Below are 13368 nucleotides of genomic sequence, written 5' to 3'. Positions count from 1 at the left end.
ATACAATGGGATTATGATGTCCTTATCTCTACTAGCAATTGTTCAATAAATCATCAATAGGACACCATGGGCCTTCCTTACAACCAGTCTACAATGTTCGGAGAACTTCATGTCTGACCGTATCTTAATGCCCAAGTCCCATATCCTGAACAGCAAATTAAAGCAGTACAATATGAAAATTAACAGCAAGAAAACCAGGATAATGTTAATTTCAAAGTGGCCAGGAAGAAAAATCAATGTCACATTAGTTGGAACAAGTGGAAAAATACAGATACTTGGGAAGCATAATGATAGAAAATGGGAAAAGCCTGGAAGAAATAAAAACAAGAATTGCAATGGGCAAAGAGGAATTTAGTAATAGAAAAGAACTATTGAGAAGTTTCAAGAAGGAATTAAGAAAGCAAATAGCAAAAACATTAATATGGACTGTTGTACTTTATGGCTCAGAGACATGGACACTGGGAAGAAAGGAGATCAGTTGACTGGAAGCTTTCGAGATGTAGGTGTGGAGGTGAATGGAAAGGGTGAAATGGGTGGAAGTGAGTAATGGTGCAAGTAGGAGAAGAGACAACGTTGGTAAAAGAACTAAGAAGACAAAAGAATTTTATAGAATATATTTTGAGAAGAGAAAGCATGCTGGGGAAAGTGATAGAGGGGAAGATGTGTGTGAGGAGAGCTGTTGTGAGAAGGAGAATTGGAATGACGGATTGGATGGGAAGAGGAAATTAGGCAGGAATTAAAAGGAAAGCACAAGATAGAGAAAAGTGTCATTAATGGAGCACAAGATAGAGAAAAGTGTCATTAATGGAACCCTGAACTTGCCTGTGGGCAGAGAACTTGAAGAAGATGATCATACGAGAGAACACCATATATTGAACACCATAAACTTTGTTTGTTCACCTTTAAGAGTCAAATTAATTACATCATTAGCATTAGTAGAGGTTGGTGTCTCTGTGGGCAGGAGAAGTAGTGTGTTGCACACGCTTCTTGATATAGACTGGCATTCGAGCCCGTGACCACCAAATACGGAGGATGCGGAAGGTCAGGGAATGACCATTGCATATCCCCAGCCCAGATAAGGGTGAGGGTTGGCATCAGGAAGGGCATCTGGCTGTAAAAATTGCATGCCAAAACAATAAAAAATGCTGACCCCATATATAATGGGAAAAAGCGAGGGGGGAAAAAAAAAATTAGCATTAGTAGAAGCATATGATGCAAGAAAGCAAGCTTATACAGCATCAGCCAAAAAAAAAAAAAAAAAACCCTTCCCATTTCACCCATCCATTCACTACAAATGTTTTGTCTAGTTCTGTAGTTCTGCCTTGAATTTATTTAAGCTGGGCTAAAGGCAAATTTCCACACATCTGTTCTACAACTGTATTTCCTTAATTTGAATTTATGTCCCGTCAGGCATTTAATCTGGGCAAGAGGAAGAATCCCATCAGCGTTGAGCTTGATCAAGACCTTATACACCTCAATCAGACCTTATACACCTCACTGACAAGACACCATGAGCTACTCTTGCAGACTGTCTACACTGCACAGAAAACTTCATATCTGCCTGTTCAATTACTCTCAGATCCTTTTTATTCTCTACTACCCTGAGTGTAGTACCACACGGTTCATACGTTACTCTGGGGTTATTGCTACCCATGTGCAGTACTTTACATTTGTCAATGTTAAACTTAAGTTGCCACCTCTCAGCCTGAGTCCAATGAAGCTCTCATAATTATAGCGAAGGGTTTGCTTACTTCTTTTACTGCCTCCTTTAATATGACTGGATAGATCCCATCCACCTCAGGTGCTTTTCTTATGTTTATCTTCAACAATTTCTCCTCCACTTTGCTCTCAGTTATTATAAATCATCTAGCTCACTGCCAGAGTTTAATTCACCTCTGGTATTCCCCTCCCTGAATAACTCTTCATGTGTGAATGTAGATGCAAAATACTCATTTAGTTTGTTAACTACCTGAGCAGGTTCATCAACAGTTGAACCTCAATATCAAGTGGACCATCCCCTTCCTTCTTGAGTTTACAAAAGTAAAGAACTCTTTGCTGCTTTTCTTTGCATCCTTTGCCAAAGATTTTTCGTAATCTGCCTAATGACTTTGTGACTTTATTACAGACCAGCTTATATCTACCATAGGCTTCTGTGTTACCTATTAATTTATATGTATCTCATGCATTTTTCTTCTCTGCCACAAGTCTCATCATTTCATCTCATCACTTCATTTAGGCCTAAACCTTGTATAATATTTCTTAATTGTTATGAAAAGCGTAGATTAATTCTTTGAATGTTTCCATTTTGAATTTGCTTTTGGTAACATCATCAGTTGGTCCCACTGTATTGAATTTAAAAACTATCTCAGACCACCACTGTCTCATACCACTTCCCTTTATCCTTGATGGTAGTTATCTCTTTGAGTAAATCCCACATCAGCACACACTGTGATCACTATCAAATGTTTATCTACAGGTTCTTAATACATGAAGAATCAGTACTGATAATCAGATCAATAGTATTACTTCCTCTAGATGTCTCCCGAACGTGCTGCTGTAGAAAACACTCATCCAATAAATCCATAAAAGCCTTGCTAGTGTGTGAGTCACAAGTTCCAGTCAGTATCTGGGAAATTAAAATTGCCCATTATAAGACAATCTGATTTACTAGCCCACTCTAAATAGAGAAATATTTCTCTGCACAGTTGTTCATTATACTCATCCGAACTATCATTAGGCCTATAACACACTCCTACTCTTGGTTTTGCTTTGCCAGTGTTTGTCACACCAAACTGACTCAACATTGCAATATCCACCCATATCAACTGGCTGCACTACCTTAAATTTTGTGTTTCTTAACTAATAGCATAACCCCTCCTCCCTTCCTATCCTGTCTGTCCTTTCTGTACGCATTGTACTCTGCAAATTCCAATTCTGCATTCCTTATATCTGTGTGACACCACATCTCTGATATCCCAGCAATGGCTTTGATGTTTTGATAAACACCTGAAATTCATCAAATGTTTTTACCAACTCTTGGCATTGGTATACACACAAGTATCCATGCACCTGTTCTTATTCTTAGCTTCCCTAACACAGTCCATGTATTTAGTTGTTCTGCAGTGACTCCCAGCAGTCCCACCTAACACTGCCTCGATAGCATCAGAAAATATTCTTGCACCGTTTCTATTTAAGTGTATCCCATCCCTGTAACTAAAACACGACTCTAATTATGCTAAAAGGCTTAAGATATACTACAGAGCCAACCATTCTGGTGATACATGCACTATCTGCTTAATCAGTGGGCAAGTTGTCACCCTTCTTGAACCAGAAATACCTGAAATCCATTGCGGTATCACCAAAATTGGTAAAACATCTCCAATCTGGAGATCTCTTGATTGAAATAGCTGTCTCAAAACATTCTGAGCAGCTGTTAAAGATAATGACTTTTTGTGGGCTACTGGTATCCATTATTCCCCACAATAACTTAAATATATCTTAAGGTGTCATCACAGAGTGGGACCTACTTACAGTTTTTTTTGTTTTGTGTCAGAACATATAAGGCAGCAAATATGGAAACATTCAATTATTAGGTAACATACATAGACATGGCTAAAACAAAAAAAAAAAAAAAAAATCCAATGAACAGATATATATGGCAACACACAAAATAAAATGTCTGGATATAGTGCTTTACACTATTTCTGCGAAGAAAAGGGCCACTTCAGTAGTGTTCTCTGTTGCCTCCAAGAGGTCAAGCATGTTGCGAGTTGTAGGAGCAGGGGGGCAGCTGGTGAGATGTTTTGTTGTTTGTTCAGCATTCACACAGAGTTGAATACCCCATTTCTTCAAATTGTCCTTGGATCTACCCATGACAGTTCTAAGACAGTTGAGTAACCACCAAACTTTCCATCCGTACAGATGTCTTGGGGGAGTTCACATTTATTGTGGGGTCTTCCAGTCTTGAGTTTTTTCATGTCTAGCTCTCCATTTGGCAGTGCGGGTCAAGGATGGTGTGGTAAGCAGTTCATTTATTGTCACGAGAAATTCTCTTCTTGATTTGAGTCTTCGAACAGAAGGTTGTTGTTGGAACATTGGGTGTAATGGATTATCCGTCACTTTTTGTAGTTCGGTGCTTGCATGTATCTCCCGTCTCACATCTGGCTATACCAGCAAGGGTGTATGGCTTCTTGACTGGAGTAGCCTTTAACTGGTCAGTTATCAGTCATTCAGTGGTACATTTACCTTCTTTGCATGTGTGGAGTGGCACCAGACTGGGCTGGCATTCAGTTATTAGGTAACATACATAGACATGGCTAAAACAAAAAAAAAAAAAAAAAATCCAATAAACAAATAGCTAAAATAACAAATATATATGACAACACACAAAATAAAAGCAGCTGAGTAGCATAATGCCAAGGCATTATGCTACTCAGGTGTAAAGCACAGAACTGGGTCTTTGTGGAGTTGGGTGTCAGGTGATTATTTGATAGTAGTTTTGAGAGTTGTTGAATGCTGCAGCAAGTTTACTGCCAATCTCTTCAAACATGTTTCCTTGTGCAGCCAGAGCTTGGTCATCTACATAAATGAAAGATCTAGTTTGTGCAAATAGTGGCTGGTCATTTGTATATATATTGAAAATGATCGGTGACAGGATGTTGCCTTGAGGTGGACCATTAGGTTGGGTTCTCCATCTCCCCTGTTTGCCCTGGAACTCCACAAAAAATGGCAATTTTGTAACAGGATAGCAATTATTTTAGTGATGTTATTGTCCTTAGTCATTCGTGGACATGTGTTGTGTCTTATGTAAGGTGGCCCCTAAAAAGTTAGTTCAACTCTGCCGTGGTTTTCTGTGATGATATATAAAACTCTGTACAATGGCCAGAAATTAGTGTAGTGCTATGTTTGTACAGTGTGTTGTCATTTAGTTGTTTCTGGTCACTTAGCTACCAGGAAGGCTTTTTCCCAGTACCCATCCTTAGTCATTTGTTGAATCTCCGTCAGTAGTAATTTGTGGGTGGACTATGTCATGCACAGCAGTAAGGCCTACAAAAACAACACCCATAATTTTCCACTGTTGGAAGCTATCCTTGATATGGTGGATTAGATTAAGGAGTTAGCTGGAGCAAGACTTTCCTGGTCTAAATCCTGGATAAGTTTCGGATCCACAAAGGATGTAAGCGGTTAAAAGAATATGTTCAAAGAGTGTATAGATATATATATATATATATATATATATATATATATATATATATATATATATATATATATATATATATGGGTCTATAGTTTTTTGGATTGCTTTCTTCCTTCCCTGGTTTTAGTATACATATGATTTTAGATTTTTGCCATTTCTTGGGAATCTGACAACCTTTGAGACAGTTGTCAAATAGGTCAACAACCAACTTCCTGGTTCAGACTCCAAAGTATTTAATTTATTCATTTTGGATGTCATCTAATCCTGCAGCTTTCTCAGTTTTTAACTCATGAATGCCAGATTCGAGTTCCAATAGAGTAAAGGGTTTGCTAAGTTTGTTAGTTTCAGGAGAAAGGTTCCTATCATTCCCGGTTCTCCAAATTTTCTTCTCTTCTTTCCATTCATAAAAAGTTCATTTTTAAATATCGGTGTAAATACAGCATAGTGAACTCATAATGAAAAACTACATAAGTAGAGTAAAGGCATCAATTTAATTGTATCTCATATTCTGACTACCTTCACAATGAGTTACCATGTATTGCACTATCTCGAATAAGTAATGCTTTACTAATAGAGAAGACTATTGTTACTTATTCTCAATGGGCACCACCACCCAGATGGTACCGTTTCAAGGCTTGCTGGCCTATCTTCATTGGGTGGGCATGTACCCCAGTGTTGCAATCATGCAACCCAGTTGTGAAGTTATTTCCACAATATGAGAGATGCCAAAAGGTGTACCAAATAATACTTAAATAAAATATGAATGATCAAGGCATAATATATTATGAGTTTAAAATACACCATAGTGAACTCATAATGAAAAACTAATAAGTAACAATAGTCTTCTCTATTAGTGAAGCGTTACTTATTCAAAGTAGTGCAATATATGGTAACTCATTATGAAGGTAGTCACAATATGAAATACAATTAAATCGATGCCTTTACACTGATATTTTATAGTGTATTTTAAACTCATAATATACTATGCCTTGAGCATTTATATACATTTTATTTAAATAAAAAGTTCATGTGCAATTTGGTTAGCCGTTATGTTCAGGTGTTGCTTCGGGGTCGTAGGGTCATTGTTGAGTTTTGTTAAGTTTTGCCATAAGTTTTCATGCGCCGTAATTATCTTTTGACATGTCCAGCTTCTCAAAGAGATGAATCCATTGATTACTTTTCTCGCTTGCCATGGCTATCACTAGTTGATCTCCAGCCTCAATGGTCTGTATGTCAAATGGGTTGGCCCATGAGCACCTGCAGAATATTTGGTGAATAAAAAATTTATTTTGGAATAAATTTTTTATTCACCAAATTTTTGAATACATGCAATATTTTAATTAATTCAAGTTTGGCTGATTTATGTGTACAGGCGAGCCAACGTTTTGTGATCGGTGGGAGGAAGTACTTGTATTTTGAAAGAAACAATTTGTATTGTTTTAATGTTTCAATAAATTAATGAAAATATTAAAAATTGTGTATTACTTCGAAATCCAAAAGTGGTGCACTTGTACCACCTTGCATCATGCTGCCGGTGCCCATGGGTTGGCTTCAAATAGTTGTGTATATTTCCGGAGAAACTCAGTGGTTTCACTAGAGAATCCAGAAAAATATGCTGTCCTACATCTTCTTGGTATTCTTTCTCTGGAAATTCTTTTGAGGGCTTCAAGAAAGGAATTGTAGTTATCTGGAGTTGGGTCGATTTTAGTAACTGCATTATTCACCAGGTTGGCAAATTTTTCTCAATTTTCTTTTTTAAAGTTGAAGTGGTGTTTAAAGGGGACCAAGTACTGATGATTAAACTGGTCAAACCTTGATTTACAACCCTCTAGATGCCGATATACAAGCCTCCAGATGCCAGTTTATAAGCCTCCAGACAGAAATATAAGTAAACCATTTCCTATTATTTCCTAACCTAACCTTTAAAGTTAGGTAAGGAAACCTTTTTCTTCATAAGGAAACAGGAAAAAAAGAAAGATTCTTTATATATATATCATCATAACTTCAATCAATCATTAAATGCTATGATGTTATCATCTTTAATGTTCATGCACCATTGAATACATCATCTGTTGTGCCTACGTGTTAATCAGTATATCGTTCTCGTCTTCTGCACCAGACTGATAGCACGCATCACCCATTTACTGATGCAGCACAATGCTGCAGTAGCAGCAAAGTAGTTTGTTCAGTAAGTTCCCCATAGTTTGCTGTGGTTCTCAGCTTGGCTTTATTTACCTTATCCTACTTTGATTTTAAACTTTCACTTAAAATGCACATTCAGAATTCCAAACTTAAATCTCTGAAATATGGAATTTAAGGTGAAATTTAATTCACATCACTGACTCTTCCACCTTAGTAAAATATATTAAAACTTATTTGCATCCTGTTATGCTATATGATTCTGTATTTGGGTCTACCTATGCTAAAATGGATCTCAGTCTTCTCTCTGTGCAATTCATTGTCCATAAATGGATTAATGTTAAAGTTGGAGTCCCTTTCACTTGTTTGATGTCTGAGATTAGTATTAGTAGTGGCAAATGATGCAAGAAAGCAAGCTTATAAAGGATCAGCCAAAAAAATAAAAAACCTACACACTTCATTCATCTGCACCTTCCAAGAATGTATTAGTTTGTCCTTGAATTTATTCAAACCACCCACTTCCACAACAACAGATGGAAATTTGTTCCAACAATCAACCACCTGCTGGCTGGGCAAACTTCCACATTGCAAGTAATTCTGCAACTAACCTTCCTCAACTTGAATTTATGCCTCCTCACGTATGCAGTCTCAGCAAAAGGAAGAACATCATCAACATATGGAATGAGCAAACTTATAATAAACTCTATCAAATTAAACCAGATTTAAAGAAGTGGAAGTCCAGCGAAAGAGATATACGAAAAGAAGTAATCCTTGCCAGGTTAAAGATAGGACATACTTATCTTACTCATTCCTATCTACTTAGAGCTGAAGAACTGCCTGAAGAAGCCACAGTGCCATGTGCAACAAACAGTTAAACATTTGTTACTAGACTGTCCAGCCTTTACAAACAAAAGAAAAACAGCCTTTAAATCCGTAACTACAATTCAAGATGCTCCTACTCTGAAAAACATTTTAAGTGAAGAAAATAATAAACAATATGTTTTCCACTATCTAAAATTAATAGGCTTTTATAATCAGATTTAAAAAGCAAAAAGTCACTATAAATCAGTGTATACAATCAAACTCTCTCTCTCCATTAAATACTTTGTGAATAATTTCTAATCGGGCATTTATTTGAACCGCAATTTCAAGAGATCAGAATATAAAATGAAAAACTTTGGGAGGTGCATTATGGCCATAGAAGCCAATGCACCAACAACTAACAAACAACAACATTTAGCTTACTCAATCCATTCAAGGCTTTAAACACCTCAGGTGCCTAGTCTATTAGATGCTGCGATTTGCAGAAATGAAGCCTTTTGTGGTGAGAACACCCTTTTGTTCCCTTCACCAATCTGGTTGTCCTTTTCTACACCCATTCCAGCAAATCTGCATCCTTCCTAAAGTGAGGCCTCCAGACCTGTACACAGTACTCAGGACAGCCTAACCATGGCCTTGTACAAAGGGATAATTACCTCCTTATCCCTGCTGGCACAGTTTCTGTATATCATTGACAAAATCCCCATGAGCAGTCCTGGCAGCCTGTCTGCAGTGTTCAGAGAACTCGATATCTGATTGCACAATTACCCCCAGGTTCTTTTCATTCTCCCACTACCCTGGGTGTAGTATCACAAAGTTGATAAATTACTCATATACAGTAACTTGCATTTGTCAATGTTCAACTTCAATTGCCATTTCTCAGACCATCAACCTAATTTTCCTAGATCTTGTTGCAGTAGCTCACCCTGATTACTGTCTTAACCACCCTGCCAACCTTTCTGTCATCTGCAAACTTAGACATTAAGCCTGATATATCTTCATCAATATCATTTATGAATATTGAAAATAACAATGGGGCAGGCACTGAACCCTTGAGGATTCCACTAATAACATTAGTCCACAAAGAGCAGTGTCCTTGATAACCACTCTCTGTCTTCTCCCACTTGACCATTCCTTTATCCATGGCAGTAACTTTCCCTTAATGCAACATTGCTTCAGTTTCTACAGCAATCTCTTTTTATGTGCAGTAATGTCAAAAGCCTTCCTGAAATCTAAGTACATGATATCAAAATTACTTTTTCATCCAGTTCCTTAGTCACTGACATAGTATTCAAAATGATTGGTCAGACAAGATCAAACAAATCCATGTTGTGACTACAATATAATTGCAATCTAGTCTAGATGGTCCTTTACTTCTTAAACCAGTGCCTGTTTTTTTAGAAACGGACATTAGGCTAACAGGTCTGCAATTGCTCATGTCACCTTTTGTGATCCCCCCCTTTGTGAATCGAATACATTCACACATCTCCAGTCCACAGAGAACCCCCTCTGAATCTAAGGAAACTCTAATTATTGCTAAGGGTTTGCTCACCTCTTTTGCTACCTCTCTTAATATAATTGGATAGATTCCATCCACCCCAGGCACCTTTTTTATTTTTAGCTTCAACAATTTCTCTACCATTTTCCTTTGTTATCAAAAAAATCATTCAGCTCCCTGTTAGAGTTTGATAAACTTCTCGCATCCTCTTCCCTAAAGAATTCCTAATGTGTGAATGTAGATGCAGAATACCTATTCAGCCTATTAGCAACCTGAGTAGGATCATCAACAGTGAAACCATCAACTTAGTGCACCAATGTGATTCAACCCCTTCCTTCTACTGCTAATATATAAGCATGCCTTTGCTGCTATTCTTTGTCAGTGACTTCTTCTTAATCTGCCTTAGCTTGCCTAGCCTCCTTTGTGATTTCATTACAGACTAATTTATATATACCACACACTTCTGTATTACCAAATAATTTATATATATCCCCAAAGGTTTTTCTTCTCTGCTACCCATTTAGGTCTAAGCCTTGAAGTGTATTTCTTAGTTATGATGAAAAGCTAAGTAGCATCTATGATTATTTCTCTGAATGTTTCCCATTTAAAATTTGCCATTGGTAATGTCATCAGTTTGTTTCATTGCGTAGAATTAAAAAAACTGTCTTAGACCACTATAGTCAACTAAGAAAGCAAAAGCTTTTTCCTTTAACAGTGACAGTCATAATATCTTTAATTAAATTCTATATTAGTGCACTGTGACCACTACCACTGAGTGGATCTTTTACTTGTAGATTCTTAATGCATGAAGAATCACTGTTGGTAACCAGATCAAGAATATTGCATCCTCTTGTTGCCTCTTTAACATGCTGCTTTACAAAATAGTAAATCTACCAAAGCCTTCCTAGTGTGTGAGTGAGCAATCCACAAATTCCATTCAACATCTGGAAAGTTAAAATCTCCAGTTATACAACATTCTGGACTGGCCCACACTATTTCTCTGTATAGTTGTTTGGTATACTCATCAAACTCTCATTTTTGTATTCTCAGTGCTTATGTCACATCAATGCATCCAGTCGGCGCCTCCGTAGCCAGGTGGGAAGGAGCAGCAGTGCGTAGCACATGCCTTTTGATTAGACCGGGGTTCGAGCCCGTCACCACCAAATACGGAGGATGCAGACAGGTCAGGGAATGACCACTGCATATCCCGGAGCAATATGGCCTTAGTTGCTAATGCTCCTAAAAAAAAAAAATAAATAAATGCATCCAATCAACATGGGTGACCAGTACTTAACATTGTACTGGTCACCCATGTTGATTGGATGCATTGCCTTCGATTTAATATGCTTCTTATTACTAAGAGCATATCCCCCGCCCCTCCTGTCTTATCTGTTCTTCCTGTATACATTGTACTCCTCATATTCAAATTCTGCATCCTTTATGTCTGAGTGACACTGCATCTCTGGTATCCCCCACGCTGTATGTATTGATGACTTAATCAGTACTTCAAATTCAAATTAGCATTAGTGTACATTCAAGTATACTTACTCTTGGTTACCCTAACACAATCCATGTGCTTACTTGTTCCATGATGACCCACACTAGGGCTCAAAATCCCTGACACTGCTTTCCTGGCTGCTACATGTATACATTGTATACATGTAGCAGCCAACTTGTCAATAGAAGCAGTGCAATCATTTTCATCTCTGCCTGCAAGCTCCAGTTAATCTATTAACAGTTTTCTGACTCACCTATCACTGCCTTGATGGCATTAGAAAATATTTTTGCAACCCTTCTATTTAAGTGTATCTGATCCCTGTAAAAAACTCTCTCCTGTTAACAAGCACAGGCAATGCTGAGAAAAATTCTACCCCATGAGCCTTGCACAAAGTCTCAGGAATTGGAGCTGAACCAATTGATATGGCCCTGTACCTGTTAAGCAAGTCCTCATATCTCCTACCCTTAATGTCAGTAGTGCCAACATGTGCAACACAATCACCTTTCTTGCCCTTAGCAGATGATATCTGCTCTTCAATATGGAAGGATGTGGTGCTCCACATTCTTCTAAATAATGAGAAACACTGTTTTGTTGTATTTACATCTATATTGAGCTGCTTAACTAATAAACAGATTTTTTTTTTTTATTTATTAGTTTAATATAATCTGCCTTAAGCAAATTTTATGATGGACTATATTCAAGATTTGAAGGTTGAAATTGGTTCAAGCAGTGACTTTTGATAATCACGTAGTTTTCAACACACTTCGTTTTATATTTCTCCACTTAGTATTGCTTGCTTGCTCTTCAGTTCCTGATTTTAGTTGACATAGCATCTGGCCCTAGTTTTCTTCACAATTGTACTTAAGCTTGTAAACCCCATCTCCCACTAATTAGATGTGGGGAGGGGAGTTTTTAGTTACTTCAGGTTATTTCAGTCTGATATTATCTCTTAGAAATTGTGGTGATGTTAACCAGTATACTTATCTGGAACATTAGGTCAATCTAGGGAAACTTTGGTAGGAAGGGATTATTAAAGTTGTGAGCAGTAGTTTTTTTATGAACTTGTCAACGATCATAAAAAAAATAAAATAAAAAATATTCACAAAAATATCAAAAAAGTCCTTGTTCAAAATCATTACCCATATAGGATAATGGTTCTAAATAAAGATCTTCTTTTTTGATGTTATCGAGTTCTTGTGTAACATTAACTTTATATCTATGTTTTAAATATTGGTTATCTTTAGAAAATTTTTATTAATAACAAAAATAGCAATATTCATAATAAGAAGTTATAACATTGAAGTCTCTGGTACATGCATGCATATACCAATTAAAATTTATAGTTACCAGCTTTATAAAAAAATAGATTTCAGAAATATTAAATATCAAAAAATAAACATCCTTTACTTATCTGTGCTATGGATATGGTTATTATTATTCTTATTTTATTTACTTTTCAGGATGATATTGCTCATTCTGAACTCCAAGATTTGCAGGATAAATATCAAACAAAAAGAGTCCAAGAATAAGTCAGTGTTAAGTCAATTAGGTTGTATTACCAAAGTTTATATTTGTATACTGTCAAAAGTTTTTGCCTATCAGTCCTTAGCAGGACTTATATATAATTATCTTAATATGTCAGTTATTCTTCATATGGTATGAGGGTACGTATGTTTGTACTCTTTTCTTTTTTTTTTTTTTTTTTTTTTTTTAGGTATCAAAATGCATAAAGTTCTTGTCTTTTATTGCAATTATTCAACCCAGTGATAAGTTAGTTGCCTGAAATTACGCAATTAATCTACGTATTTCTTAACAAATTTATGATATACACAAGCATTTTCATATCTTATGATTAATGGTTATGAATTTAAATTATATAATCTTTACTGGAGCAAGAATAGTTGGAATTCCTGTTAATGTATACTGTTTATATCCTTCAATAAAGAACAGTTTTCTTCATAATATAAATGTATTCAAAATGAACATATTAAGGGGAAAAATAGCAAATATGTTATTGAAACTTTTATACCGAAACTTTTAATATTTATATTACTGTTACAAAAATTCACCTCTTCTCTGTGTATTCCAGAAATTTATTAGATCATGTAAAAGAAAAATTAACTGTTATTTTAGAAAAAGGAAGTATGAGTAAAGGAAACTTTATAGCTGTACTTTAAATAATAATCTCTAGGAAAATTTTATTTGAACATAAATCAG

General features: G+C 36.3%; 1 protein-coding gene across 1 annotated transcript in view; it reads left to right on the top strand.

Annotated features, from left to right (window-relative positions):
• LOC150084900 (regulator of microtubule dynamics protein 1-like) overlaps positions 1 to 12680 on the top strand; it is a 131801-nt gene extending 119121 nt beyond the window's left edge. Inside the window, exon 8 of the mRNA XM_090376386.1 lies at positions 12612 to 12680. Within this exon, the coding sequence (XP_090232512.1) occupies positions 12612 to 12680 (69 nt within the window). The remainder of the gene's footprint in view (positions 1 to 12611) is intronic.
• The last annotated feature ends 688 nt before the right edge of the window (positions 12681 to 13368 follow it).

This window comes from Mastigoproctus giganteus, chromosome 6, assembly GCF_048544385.1.
Source record: "Mastigoproctus giganteus isolate SK-2022 chromosome 6, ASM4854438v1, whole genome shotgun sequence".
In the NCBI taxonomy this organism is placed as follows: domain Eukaryota; kingdom Metazoa; phylum Arthropoda; class Arachnida; order Uropygi; family Thelyphonidae; genus Mastigoproctus; species Mastigoproctus giganteus.
Note: the sequence above shows the minus strand (reverse complement) of the source record. Positions and strands in the feature narration are given on the sequence as shown.